This window comes from Armigeres subalbatus, chromosome 3 (genome assembly GCF_024139115.2).
Source record: "Armigeres subalbatus isolate Guangzhou_Male chromosome 3, GZ_Asu_2, whole genome shotgun sequence".
Taxonomy (NCBI): Eukaryota; Metazoa; Arthropoda; class Insecta; order Diptera; family Culicidae; genus Armigeres; species Armigeres subalbatus.
In genome coordinates this window covers 394,855,051-394,870,491 of record NC_085141.1, presented here as the reverse complement: position 1 = coordinate 394,870,491, position 15,441 = coordinate 394,855,051, and the positions used below count along the sequence as shown (strand labels likewise).

Below are 15,441 nucleotides of genomic sequence, written 5' to 3'. Positions count from 1 at the left end.
TGCTCCTGGGATTTGCGGACGATATCGATATTATCGGAATTGATCGCCGTGCCGTGGAAGAGGCTTTTGCGCCTTTTAAGAGGGAGACAGCGAGGATTGGACTCACGATCAATACCAGCAAAACGAAGTATATGGTCGCTGCCAATCAACGTGGGTTCATTAGTGGTGGTGGTAGCGAAATAGTGCTGGATGGTGAAAAATTTGAAGTGGTAGAAGAATTTGTGTATCTTGGAACATTAGTGACGTGCGATAATGATGTTACCCGCGAGGTGAAAAGGCGTATTGCAGCTGCAAATAGGGCTTATTACGGACTTCGTAACCAGCTTAAGCCCCGTAGTCTGCAAACGAAAACAAAACTCGCGCTGTATACTACTCTGATTCTTCCGGTGGCTTTATACGGCCATGAGACATGGACGTTAAAGGAGGCTGATCGGAGAGCTCTCGGAGTGTTTGAGCGTAAGGTGCTGCGGACAATACTCGGCGGTAAACAGGAGAACGGTATCTGGCGGCGTCGCATGAATCACGAATTGTACCAGGTGTATAAAGGGCTGGATATTATTAAGCTTATACAACACGGCAGACTACGGTGGGCTGGTCGCGTTGTTCGTATGCCGGAAGAACGTCAAGCGAAGATAATATTTAGTAGAGAACCCGGAAAAGGCCGCAGGCTTCGTGGAAGGCCACGTACACGATGGCTTTTTGCAGTTGAAGAGGACCTGAGGGCGCTCAATGTTCAGGGCGACTGGAAGCGATTGGCCCAGGATCGAGTCCAGTGGAGAAGGATACTCTATTCGGCGTAGGTTCATCGAAGAGCTGTAGCCCATCAAGTAAGATTCCAGTTCGAGTCAGCAGCACGTACGGAAGTGTTTTTTGCTCGCGCGTGTTTTTTCTCGTTCGTTCGCTGTTTACGCTTTCGTTTCGTCGCGTTGGCGTTATTTTCTCCCGGGCCCGTCATGGGAGACTCGGTGGCCGATTCGGTCGCGGGAAAAGTGCCTAAGCGCACTGCTCTTGCAGGCGCGGGTAACCCCTACAAATAACTACTGCAGAGCAACGTTTACTCGTCGTTGCCACTTGTCGACACCGGCAATCCGCCGAAGAAGCGCAAGAAGCAGCAGTCACAGCTGACACAAACTCAACCAGTGCGGAATGAAGTGCCCGCCGGTTTTCATTAGAGGCGACCCGCCGGAACTGCGACCAAAGCTCTGAGAATTGATCGCGAAAGGCCTAAACTGCAAATTCCGGCTCTGCAGTGAAGAGATTAAGGTGATGCCCACTAACACGGACCATCACAAGTCGGTCGTGGAGTTCCTCGAGGTCTACAGATATGAGTTCTACACTCATAACCTCACCGGCACGAAGCCGCTCAAGGCTGATGCGAGGGCTCCATGAACTCATGATTTCAAATTTAGTAATCATGTTGATTTCATTGACAGCAAAATTTGTTTTCTGTAGTATGGTACCACAAAGTAACAATATGCTCTCAATTCTGCTTTGTTAACCATTAATCCATTCAAAACGAGATCAACTGGAGTAATCAAATAATTGACATCATGACCGTAAATTTGGATTTCAACTAGATTTCAAACTTTGCTCTGGTGTGTGTCTTGTGAGTTTGGAGCGAAAGTTAGCGAAAGAACATGCGCTAGCAGAATGTGTTCGCGATCACAGAAAGCAACTCATGTGACCGTGAACGTTTAATATTTTTAATAAATATGATTTAAGCAAAACAAAATAGTCTCATCGTGAAAAAGGGGTGTGGCGTGAACACGTGCGGTCGAATTCGAACATCTACGGCTGAAATGAGTTAATTGATCATTTGCAATTATTCTACCTAAAATTAGTGTTGTATAAATCAAATCAATATTCTTCTACTTCTACTTCCAGGTGACTTTTATGAGGGCAAGTATAATGGCTTCGGAAAGCTGAAATCCTCTCCAAGTCCCAGCGCGTCGCAGCAGTATTTCAAATATCAAGGATACTTCAAAGACGACAAATACAGCGGATACGGAACTCTTACAACCAGTTCATACCAGTACAACGGAAGCTTTAGCAATGATCTCAAGGATGGTTTTGGAGTAGTAGAAGACAGTATTAACGGGGTGAAATATATCGGCATGTTTGCCAACGACAAAAAGTACGGCAATGGGATCCTCATAACGACTAATGGCACCTACTTTGCGGGATTATTTGCAAACGATGTGCTGACCAACTCCGCAGGCGGATTGGCGATTTTCCCCAGTGGAATTTACTATAAAGGTGATATGACGATCGAAGGCCCCAATGGGAAGGGCACGTTCTACTATCCCGAGTGGGAAATCGAAACAGAATCTTTCGAACTGGATGACACCAATACGAAAATGAATGGCCATACAATGACAGGGACGTTCGCGGGAACATGGGACAATGTGCGGATCTCCAGTGGAAACATGGCAACGAATCAAAGCTTCAATAAGGTTCCAGCGTAAGTTGTTTTTAAATAATTTGAAAAAAAAAAACACATTTTATTCTTGTACTTTTAACAGTTTAGACCTCACTATTAACGCAGAGCAAAAATGGGCTTCCATCTTTATTTGCTTTCATCAGTCGGTATTTGGTACCAGTGATATAAGTAAAATCCGTTCTATGGATATCAAGAGAATTTGGAACAAGATTGCAATCTTTATAAACCGAGCGAAACGGAAAGAACACCTAAAATCGAACAGCTTTGAAACTAAAATAACAGAATTCGATGACAATTCTGCCGCTGAAATCTGCCGAAGTGGATACCGCTTGACCACAACGTCGGCTACATCTCTTAGATCCAGTATATCAGACTCCAAATTGTCTCTCGTTGCCGAGAACATGGCCTCTCTGGACAATATCTCCATGCGAAGTTTCACGTCGGTTGTGTCGAGGGAGAACGATGACGATTTCATGCTGAATCCTTCCGGAGATCAAAGCCGAACGTCACCCTTTCGAGATTTGGACATCATTCCGGACTTCTGTATCACCTCTGTCAATAGTCAAGGGCTTGCTCTGCTTCGTGAATATCTTGGAGAAGCGTTCCGGATCCAGCATCATCCACTGCATCAGCTGTTCGAAAAACTTTCCACCTGTTTTTACTCCACTTACAGTTGCTGGAAGTACACCCCGAATTCGATTCTCTGCGAACCGGCAATGAACGAGTGGATCTCAATCGTCAGTCGGATATACACGCTCGTAGTGACCGTTATGTTCCCGGCGCTACCGAAAGGCTCTACTGTGGTAGATGGGTAAGTGATATTTTTTTTCCACCATATGGATAAACGATTCTATGACACTGCACCGAATGTCACTAACCCGAACGCCAGTACCCCGAAAGGCTATTTCCCCGAATAACCTGTTACCCCGAATGGTCACTACCCCGAATTATCATTACCCCGAATTTGTCAAAAAATAAAAAACATGTACTCACTTTACTACTTCATTAGATTGCGTTTCAATAATGAAGCTAAAAATATAAACTAATCAGTCAAAAATAACATATTCAATATAATTAAAGTATGAGCCATTTACTCCCCCGTCTTATTCCGGGCTATCGCGTTGTTTAAAAGAAGGAAACATTTACTTTTTCGCCTCATCCCGCCCAAATGCGTGCTTTAAATGAAATTATTTACTCTTCCACCTTATTCCGGGCAAATGCGTGCTTTAAAAGAAGGAAGCATTCACTTTTTCGCATTATTCCGGGCAAGTGCGTGCTTTCAAAGAAGGAAGCATCATTTCAAAGAATCGGATGCTTTAAAAGAAGGTGTCATTAATGTGGTAGTAGCGGATTGTGTTAAAATAATAATCGGAGATACGAAATGAAAGCATGAATTATTTGAATGAGATTTGAATTTCTAAATCGAAGCAATCGGCGTTCGAATAGTAGGCGCCCATTAGCACACGAATATGAACTCGATTGACAGAACGAAACAAAGAACAAGACGATACTAATTCAAATAATTCATGATTTCATTTCGTATCTCCGATTATTATTTTAACACAATCCACTACTACCACAATTAACTCTTTCGCATTAGTTCGAGAAAATGCGTGCTTTAAGGTGACACGGGAAGCACTAACAATCAACAAATCGTCATCATTTCATCATTGAATGCTTAACTTTTTTTCTACAACAAATATGATTTTGAAAAAGTATCACCGGTGCGTGCTTACTCGCAATCTACATGCTGATACATTTACAGTTATGTACATCAAACAACTGAAAACCGAAATACGCCGCACCAAAGTTGCGAGGTGATAATGCTAGAAAGAGACCAAAGATAGGGAAAATAACACGGTGTTTAGTGCCTCCCCCAGTCACCTTAAAAGGAGGAGGCGTTCACTGTTTCGCATAGACCAATGCAAGATCTTGACTTAACCTCAATTATTTGACAGTTCACAGAGCTTGTTTACAAGGTGTTAGAATTAAAATCGATCAGCTGGGAATAAAAATTCGTAATTTTCGTTCAAAATCATTTTGATCCGAATATTCTAGTGATATGCTTTGAGTCCTACCATAAATCAATCACAGCAGACATCAAAATTCTTAATTAATCGCAAAACAGTTTTTCCGGAAGCTGCTCCAGAGACTAAGTCCCTGTAAACAAGCTCTGTGAACTGTCAACCTACGTCATCATGCACTGGTCTATTGAGAGCCCCGCACATAGGATTCGTTTGCATTGCGTTTGACAGTTTTCCCATTAGGGTCTCGCCAACATTTCTCACCAACACGAACGCAGGTTCGTGGTTGCAAACAATCCCATTTGATTTTGCCGTGACAACATACACGATCGCTGAAAGCCTAATGGGAAATGTGCCAAACGCAAAGCAAACGTATCCTATGTGTGGGCATCTTTATTCTGGGCAAGCTCGTGTTTTAAAGGGTGTCATTTACTCTCCCACTTTATTCCGGACAGATGCGTGCTTTGAAAGAAGGAGAAATTCACTCTTTCACATTATTCCAGGCAAGCGCGTGCTTTCAAAAAAGGTGTCATTCATTCTCCTTCCTTTTTCCGGGCAGATGCGTGCTTTAAAAGAAGGAGGCATTCACTTCCTCGCATTATTCTATGGGCAAGCACGCTTTACAAGAAGGTGACCATGGGCCAAACACAATAGATACGTTTGGTCCATTACTCTCCCATCTTATTCCGGGCAAGTGCATAATTTGAAAGAAAAAAGTAATTTACTCTCTCGCCTTGTCCCGGGTAAGTGCGTTACTCGCATATCAGTCCCATTTCGGTTTTCGTCACTTTCGAGATAACTCCGTGAATAGTATTCAACTTTATAATATTTCCTCATAACATGATAAAAAATGAGATTTTGTTTGGGAGAAATGTAAAAAAATACCAAACCAACCTTGTCCCATATTGAATGTACCCGCATACCAGTCCCATTGAAAATTTACATAAGCTGATTGCTATTTGTTGCTAAAGATATTTATATCCGTTCCATAAACAGTACATATATTAAAGAAAAAGAAATAATTGCTTATACTGAAAGTCACATCACATTTTCACAAATTTCTCGTGAAGGTCCTGAAGTCAGATTTGCTTTCATTGTCTCCACTCATCTCTATATAAACACCGTCTCTGGCGAGGTCTCTGGCATTCGCAAGAATAATTAAAATTATTGCGTAATATATGTATATGATTTTCGGGGTAGTGGTCTTTCTGGGTAGTGGGGTATTCGGGGTTGTGGTCATTTGGGATAGTGGAATATTCGGGGTAGTGAACTTTCGGGGTACTGGCGTTCGGGGTAGTAACATTCGGGTTAGTGTCATAGTACCGAACAAACGTATCGAGAATTTGATTAGAAATAAGAATATGGCAATGGGTCTGAAACTAATTTAAAGCAGAATATAAATTGCAAATAAATTTTCGGAAGGCCGTCAATATTTAACATAAAATTGCCTTTTTTAGGGAACTGTTGTCCTATCAAACTCTCCTTTATCCAATTCTGATGACGCAAGGCATTTATTCGGCATTATTCGTTTTGTACGCTAGTAAGTGCAGCAAAAACGACGAGATATACCGCCAAAGAATATTGATATGCGAGAAAAAGACAGACGAGAACTTAATCCAATTACTGGACATAGATAGGTTTGTTTTATAAGCTTTATTAAACCACAATTCGCGCTAAACATTAAAACTATTTTACTCACAGGGTCCTCATTCCAATCATCCAAAGTTCACTTTACCAGAAGGCAATAGAAAGCCTGAATCGCTTCAAGGAAAAATGTTGTCCAAGTGAAATGATGAAACATATCAATGAAGCCTTCGAACTTGTTAATGACGCCAGTAAGCAGTATGGTAGGTTCCATTGAGTATTACAACTAGACATAATTCGTGTAACATGTCTAAAAACTCTCGCACAGATTCCACATTCACCATCGCGGCCGACAGTCTGCTGGAGTTGGCCATACTGCTCATCATCAAAGCCGATATACCTCAACTGGGAGCAGAGATAAGCCTGCTGGAAGATTTGATGCAGAACGATGCGTACGGCGGAGCAGACTTCCATAGCAGTACCCAGAATGATTATTGCCTTACAACGCTGAAGGCTTCTTACCAGCATATCATTAGTGATAACTTCTTCGTCAATAAAATATTCGACGGAGGGAGCCCTTAACAAATGGAATAATGCTCAATAATTCGTATCTGTTTAACGTAATTTTGGAAAACTCATTAAGTCGTACTTTCGCTACAAGCTTTGGGGCAGCCTTAACCCTCTCTTTCCCACGACTTTTTTTAAAGATTTCAATAGGAAGGAATCACCATAGGAAAAAATGCTAGAACAAAAGTTATTTGGCATAGCTAAAATTAATGGAAAACGAAAAAAAAAGTTTTTGATTGTAAATCACTAGTTACTTGATTATTTTCAATAGTTTCACTATTTTTATTCAAAATTTATTATATGTGCAGTCTAATGAAACCATAAAGTTGTGCCAAATACTGCTTTTTGTTGTTGAAATAATTCGATGAATGTTGGAAGGTGCAAATTTGGAGCTCTACAGCTACCATGGGAAGGAAAGGGTTAATAAGTAGCAGAGCTCTTCTCGTTTTTCTTCTTCAATGGCTCAACATTCCAACTAGATCTTGGCCTCTTTTTCAACTTAGTATTCTATTAGCATTTCCTCGGTTATTAATTGAAAGCTTTTCTATGCCCACCGCACATGAGTACAATAGATACACTATGCCCAGAATGTCGAGAAAGTTTCCAACCCGCAAACATCCTAGACCGGACCAAGAATCGAACTCGTCATCTCCGGATTGCAAACCTATGTTTCTGCTCGCAAAGCTACTGCAAAGCACCGGAGTTCATATCGTTTTAATATTCTGCCAAATTTACGTTACGTTGAATGGCGTCTTATAGATCTATCGCCATATTGCATGAATCATAGGAGATCCGCTATGTTTACTCCAATTTATGCTACAATATTAGCAGGGTCACGTTTTGGGGATGGAGAGGGACCTTGGGGAATGGATCCAAAACCAACCTATTCTAGTCATCACTTGCGAATTTTGGTGCATTTAGATGGACCTAACTCCATTCGGCGTAGGCTCATCGAGGAAGAGTTGTAGTCCATGAAGTACCAAATATCAGGAATCTCTTTCCGTCTGAATCTAGCCAAGTATATGTAGAGTATATGGCTCAAACCTTAGCCAAATATGCTGTGGTTGAGCAAATATCGTTATAAATATTCATATACTAACTGACCCGTCAAACTTCGTCTCGCCCAAAACTTTGCACAATGCTAATTTGGTTCCATTTACTTGTTTTATTCTTGAGCTAAACAGAAATTTATGTTTCATTTGAATGGAAACCGCCTCCCCCTTCAAGAGAGTGAAGGGATCTCATACTACCAAAGAAATATTTCTTGTCTTTAAAAATCACCACATTCCAAATTTGGTTCCATTTCCATTTCCATTAGGTAGTTCTCAAGTTAAGTAAAAATTTAGGTTTCATTCGTATTCGCTCCTCCTTTCAAAAAAGGGGGAGTCTCGAATCACCGTTGAAACATTTCTTGTCCTCAAAAATCTCCACATGCCACGGGGACCAAAATCTGGCAGAACATTTTCCCGGGGTGTGAGGCTACCTTTAAGACTTCGGAAATAATAAAATCTTAGCCATTCGCTGGCGTTACCCAGCAACAAAACCTTTATCAAAAATGGTTCAATATCTGCCAAAAGTAATGTTGCTTTGCGGGGAGGGTTATTTGAAAATTATTCAACTGTCATTTTTAAGGTTAATTTAATTTTAATAACCCTAAATGTTTGCTGACATTTTGCCTTAAAGTTGTACTCTTTGTTCAAAATAAGCTAGCATATTTTAACATAAGCGGGCTTGGTAGTCATATGGCTACTGCTTCTGCCTCACACGCAGGAGGTCGTGGGTTCAATCCGCCATTATCCTACTTTGTATCTTTCTCTATATTTCTCATGTTCTAGCAATCGCTAGAACTGGAAATGGACTTCCATACCGTTTCCATTACTATTCCTATACCTTCGACTTAAGTATTCTAACAGTTATCTGCTAGAATTGGAAATGAAATTAGCTCGTTTCCTTCATCCAATTAGAAATTTCATCAGTTGCCTTCTCCTATCTATCACATTGGCAGCTCGTTTTAACCAAGACGGCCCTCTGCCTCTCGAACCTAACCCAAAAATTCCAACAAATTCCGCATGAACTCGTGCAGAGGTATATAAGGCTTGCAGTGGGCAAGTGATTACATCATCATTTCCTCCCCCTTCCCTACATTGACTTGCATTCTGACGTGGCAGGCGCCAGTATGACCTAACAAATGAGATCACCAGTACTTGTGCATTGAAGATGTGTGCTAGTCCCAAGCAAACATCTGTTGGTTCCCTGTGCAAGAACAGCTTATCTGATCATAATGGAGTAGCAATAAGCTAGCATATTTTAATATCAATTTCTGACAAAAGAGCCTACAAAATATCCAACATCAAATTCTAATAGGGCCCTGAATCTGCACTCTTTCAATTGCACTTTTCAAGAACGATGGAACAAATTTTTTTTTTTCACCGAAGTGGTAAACGGGTATGTTTCCGAAAATATTTTTCTATACCGTAGATATTGTTAGTACGATGATTTAAACAGATATGTTGCATTTTGGCGCATATGTCATACGATGCGATGGATTTTTATTGTTCTATGATCAGTGATCTGAGATGTTTTAATCGTTTTAAAGGAGCAGAGTACAAGTTTTATGTCGACCGTAAAGTAAGAAAATTCATTTTTTCCCATGTTATTGCAGTGAAGACAACTTAAGCAATCGAATAGTAGATATAACGAAACATTATTTATGAAATATTTAAAGTAGTAAAAGCATTGTCGTTTTGGTGAACTAATAACAAATAAAAAACAACCTGTTATAAAAAAATCGAATGAAGAAAAGATTGCCGATAGGCCTTGTAACTTGTAACATCTATGATTATTGATTATGAAAGACAAAGCGAATGTCCAATAAAGATACTGTAGTATGTAATACTTTGTACTCCATATTGTATGATAAAAAGAATGTCCATATCATAACCATTAGTATGAAATTAGCACATATCTGGGTTTGACTCAAGAGAGGAATGTTAACAAAATCATTTTCCATCTTTGTTTACACTTACGATATTTAGCATAGCACTAGAGACATTTTAAACGATCTACTCTAAAAATGGACACATTCGGAGAGATATACTTTGAACATGGAACTAGAACGCAACTATATTAACTAATGTGCAGATAATGGCTTCGTTATGTACACCAATTGGATTCGTCCGTCCGCCACAATTTCACGACTCGGTCGTGTGGGGTTTGAGTAAAATGCCTTCATCGTGTGTTAATAGATTCGCACATCAGCGTGTCAATCGGCGAACAGCAAGCTATGATTTCGCCTATTCTAGTCAGACCTCCGCGGCGTGCACACGCATCCACGGAGAGTTGCTGTCATAACTTCGTTCCGGCCATTTAGGGCCACACAGGTCGGTCGCTGGTCGGTCTAGGAGGGGATGTCAACTGCATCCGAAGAACGTGCAAAGGCGAGCTGATTCTCGGAAGAGTTCCGAGTATAAAAAGTTGACAGAGAAGGTCCTGGGTGACGGGGTTCAAGTTAGAGCCCTGTGCCCAGTCTTGAACATCCAGTGCAAGCGCATGGATGAGATAACCGAAGCCGGAGACCTGGTAGACGCACTGAAGGAGCACAGTGCAATGTCGAGATCCAGGAATCCGCGATTCGGTTACGCAAAGGCTTTGCGGGAATGCAGGTTGCCTCATTCCAAGTACCTATGGCCGAGGCCAAGAGGGTGCTGGATAAGGTAAAACTGAAGGTGGGCTGGTCGAATAGGTCGTTGGTCGCTGGTCGTTGAGCGCAAGCCAACCCAGTCAGGCCTGTTACAGGTGCCTTGGCCACGGTCATAAGCCCTATGACTGTAAGGGACATGACCGTAGTAAGCTGTGCAGGGTTGTTACGACTACGCGGATTTCGCGGATTTGGCGCGAATTTACATAACGATTTTAGGGTTTCGCGCGGATTTGGCGCGGATTTAGTTTTAGGTGGAAATTTAATAAATAAAATGCTAAATCTAAGGAAGTTTATTTGAAAATTAGTTTGATGCCTATCTATAGATGGGCTTTATTTTCATTAGCAAATGTTGTTGAGAACAAATTTACGTTTCAAGGTTATTAACATTATTTTTCGGATATATTTAAGTACTTTTTTTAATGGCATGCATTACACTATCAAGCATTATTAAAACGAATGTTACGAGGAGAGATACGCCACTTGTTGTCATTTTTAATCCATTCTAAAATGGATTTCTAAAACACAAAATACACGGTGGTGGCTGGCCCAATTATTACTTCCGGTCTTTTACTATACTTAGTATAGTAATAGTCAAGCATTCGTTCTACATATTACTAATATGGGGGTAAGCGTGGTCAATTGTTATAGAATTTAAAAAGAAAACGAATGCTAAGACCAAGTGCCACTGGATGACTCCAAACGGGCCAGTATAATGTGGGGTAGTCAGGGTTTAACTAAATTAGCTAATAGTATAACTTATTTTGCCACGCACCAATTTCAGTATAATTTGTTTCTACGAATCAAATTCCTAGAAGTTAAGTTTTCAGCATTACTTAGCGCAAGAGAGGGTTTAAACTCTGCGTTAAACTGCATTTTATTCGCCGATTCGGGGCGTTATCATGAGTGATCAGCACTCATGGAACACATTGTTTAACGCGAATGTCAGCCGGGTTCGATCAAAAGTGTAAGATTTAGTGTAATTAGTTTAATTATTTTTATTTTTTAGGCATCAAACGTTAGGAGCATGTTTTCAGCGTCGTACAGCCCAGGAGAGGGTGTAAGCTCACAACGGTATAGTGTAGGCCGTCCTCGATTGGGGTCCTGTGGGTCGCATGTAGTGGCTGTGCTCGGGGCAGTTATGTGTTGAAAGCGGTTTCGGGGCAGTTAGGATTGAGTTTTAATATAAACAGATGTAGGATTGAACATAGTTATAATCTTCAAGGTTCATATTGTGGAGACTATTGACAGCCAAAGCGTTGAGGATAAGCTTTTAGTTAGGAACTGAATTAATTTATCCGATTTGGAATCCTAGATTGAATAGTAGGTATATATGGACAATAATAGAAACTATATACAGTTATCGTTTTATTAAGTATTGAGGATATGTTTTGGTTAAGTTGAGTATCAGATGGGCATGTGTGATATCCATTAATAAGACAGAATTATTAGAACTGTATTTTTGTCTTTGTAGTAAGATTAATTACTTACTAATGTTTTGCGGGCCGGCGAGTGAAAGCGGCCCAATTCTTTTATCTACCTCTTTCCAGACGACCAGTGATGAAGAAAATCTTATTGTTCCGGTATCAGCAGTGGTATTCATATTCATAACAACCACCGTCAATACAGGAAGTCTGTGTTCACAACATGATTACTTCAAGGACAATCTTCTGTGAATTGCAGATAAGTATTGCGTTTATATTTTAATTGCACTGAGCTCGTTCTAATCTGATCGATGAATGAATTTACTTGTCACTAATCAATATCATTAGTAAATTTAAATATTCCCGTAGATTAGAAAAGCAAGTGCATATATTTCTATTTTATGGCAACATATCACAACGAAACGGACCCTTGGGAGCCTTAAGTAAGATCTCGGTCCGGTTGCATCTAAGGAGATCTTAGTGCAGTGCACACCGGACGTGTTGCCCAGTAGACGTATCGCTCAGCGGTATTTAAATACAACGCAGATAGGCTATGGTCAGAGGGTGTGTGTGTGTGTGTGTTGTGTGTTATTACAATCTAACTCCCACTGTCTGGCAGTGGCATTATGGATAGAATATTCGTGCAACTATCAAAATTTAATATAATTGCAAGAATCTTAGATCCGGGAGCTAAAAAGTGATAGCTCTATTGTAACTCCTACAGCCCGTTTCAAGAACGCAAGCATTCCGAAGCTATAGTCGTTTGCAATAAGCCCCGCGTGATTACACCCACATACCATAAGGATATCTGAAGTGCATTCACACTTCCTGGACCAAAATTTAACTTTCTGATCCTGGCACGTATTTAGTAATAAAATTAATCAATATAAAAAAGGTATTTATGATTTATCAAAAATTACTTACCATTTTTCCAACAGAAATAGTACACTAACCATGTTTGCACATTTACATTTCTTGATCACATTATTAGTAAGGGCATTGCCCGTGCTAACAATCGATCACTCAGAAAATGAGAAATAGTAGAAAGAAGAAACTAAACAGACTAAACAAACTAAATGACTTTCGGTCACCACACTTCTAAAAATAGTGCAAAAACTATACCCAATACAACTTACGACTCAACATTGAAAAACGGTTAAAACCAACATGAAACTTGCTCACCAGATTAACATCTGCATCCGCAAAGTTCAAATCCAGCAGGAACAGTACTTTGACTTTGTTGCGTATCATTTTTTACATAAAGAGTTTACACGCATATAAGGACATTTTACAGTCGTTATCACTTTCCACGGTATCCAATAAACACACGAGAAAACCACTATCCTGCTGAGTGGCGTAGCCCGAAACACCACCCGCCGAATCTCACAAAATGCAGAAAAATTGGCAAACCGACGCGATAGGCTATGGTCAGAGGGTGCGTTGATATTACAAGATTACAAGATTCTAAAACACGACGCACACAAACCATGTCTATTGAAGGACATGAACACCCATTTTCATCTTGTCAATTTCTTTGTAATTCCAAGATATTTGTCAGTTTCTGATTGGTTGTTTCTTTTACGATGAACTACTCAGCATGATATATTATATCATTTTTTCAAAAGTCGTCAGGAATTCTTTCATAATATTGGAACAATTTACATTTCCTTTATAACATTCATCTAGAACAAATGAGAGTTTATACAACAATTGGCAACATAAAAATGTTCTGTGATTTAATGCAGATGCCTCATTTTAATAAGTTCTTCCGCAGAAAGTCGATCAAAAATTAGAAGATGATTCTCAAAAGATATTTCTGGCGGGTTTTTTTATGATATTTTCGGTTAACTCCAATTTTACAGGATTACCAACAGAAAACGAAGAAACTTCCTAAAGAAGTTTCCACAAGGACCCTATCCTTGTATAAGTTCCTTGCAAATAAATTTCCACACCGTAAAGAGGATTTCTGCAGCATTAAAAACACGAAACAATTATAAAGACATTTTTGGAGGAATTTCCTGGAGCGGTGAGCAAAGGAATGACTATAGAAAATTGAAAAGAATGCCGCCTTGAATTTACAAAAGAGTTATAGCGATGATCACAGAAATTTCTTTAATAAGTTCTCAAAAATAGAAGCGGGAGTTTTTCCGCAGGAAGCCACCAATCAATTTCTGCAAGAATTTCTAAAGCGATTTCCGTAGGAATTCATAAAGGGATTCCTGCAAGTAAGCTCTGAAGATTTTCCGCGGGTTATTTGTGGAGAATTTACTTGAACTCACGACAAAATTCCCAAATGAATTACAAAATAATTTCCCAGGGGAATTTTTGTAAGAATACTCGGAGGAATTCCCACAGATAATTTGGAGCGACTTCTGCACTTCAGCAGATTCGATGGCAGTTGGATGACATTTCCATAAAAACTTCTGGGATGAATCGGTTTTATTAGCACAGCATTTTGATACACACATATGTTGCAGTCAGGGCCGGATCTAGCCGGAAGGGGGCCTCGGGGCCGACAGTATGTGGAGACCCCAAAATGTACAAAATAGGTTGGTTTTGGTACATAAGATCTGTGGGGGCCCGGGGCCACGGCCCCACCGCAATCCTCCCCCCCCCCTCTAAATCCGGCCCAGGTTGCAGTTTAAAATCATATTTGAAATCAGTAATATTGTAAAAAAAAGAACTTGAAGAGAAGACGTTCAATAAATTGTTATACAAAAATTTATATTTAACGTGTATTTGCTTAGAATTTTGATCTGGATCGCGCGGAAAGGATTTCATGTCGCGCGGAAATGGCGCGGATTGATTTCAGTCGGCGCGGATTTGGCGCGGAAAATATTTCAGGATCTCCGTAACAACCCTGCTGTGCCGTAGGTGCGGAGCCGAAAACCACCAGGCTCGCACCTGCCAGGCTGCACCAAGATGTCTGTTCTGTCCTCCGGGGGCAGACAACAGGCATCTCACCGGTGCTCAGGCCTGTCCGGCCTCTAGAAGTGTCCAGACATGCAAGTAAGACAGCTAAACTTGAACCACTGCGAGGCGGCTCAACTGCTGCTTCAACAGTCGGTTATCGAGTGTAGAGCTGATGTTGCCTTGCTGTCCTGCTGGGAACAACAGTTGGATTGCGGACAAGTCCGGTATCGTGGGAATTTGGGCTTGTGGGCGATACCCCATCCAGAAGGGTGTCAGGCCATTAGGCCGAACGGTCACTAGGCCGAATGGACATTAGGCCGAATGGCCATTAGGCCGAATTTTCAGAAAGAAGCAAGCAGTGAAAAATAAGAAGTTCTCTCTTCATCTTACCCCTTCTTCCTTCTCCCTTCTTATTTCTTCCTTCTTCTTTATTCCTTCTTCTTTTTTTCCTTCTTCCTTCTTCCTTCTTCCTTCTGCTAACTTCCTTCTCCCTTCTTCCTTCTTCCTTCTTCCTTATTCATTCTTCCTTCTTTCTTCTTTCTTCTTGCTTCCTCCGTCTTCCTTCTTTATTCTTCTTATTTCCCTCTTCCTTCTTTTCTTCTTCCCTCTTCTTTCTTCCTTCTTCCTTCTTCTTTCTTCCTTCTTCCTTCTTCCTTCTTCCTTCTTCCTTCTTCCTTCTTCCTCCTTCCTTCTTCTTTTTTCCCTCTCCTTTCTTCCTTCTTCCTTGTTTCTTCTTCCTTCTTCCCTCTTCCCTCTTCCTTCTTCTTTCTAACTTCTTCCTTCTTTTCCATA

General features: G+C 40.6%; 1 protein-coding gene across 2 annotated transcripts in view; it reads left to right on the top strand.

Moving 5' to 3' along the window:
• Positions 1-9,508, top strand: part of LOC134226850 (alsin homolog) — a 29,377-nt gene extending 19,869 nt beyond the window's left edge. For both annotated transcript variants that reach the window (XM_062707894.1, XM_062707895.1), the window contains 5 exons: positions 1,885-2,461; positions 2,523-3,251; positions 5,922-6,101; positions 6,166-6,311; positions 6,377-9,508. In XM_062707894.1, the coding sequence (XP_062563878.1) occupies positions 1,885-2,461; positions 2,523-3,251; positions 5,922-6,101; positions 6,166-6,311; positions 6,377-6,630 (1,886 nt within the window). In that variant the 3' untranslated portion in view covers positions 6,631-9,508. The remainder of the gene's footprint in view (positions 1-1,884; positions 2,462-2,522; positions 3,252-5,921; positions 6,102-6,165; positions 6,312-6,376) is intronic.
• Positions 9,509-15,441: the final 5,933 nt, after the last annotated feature.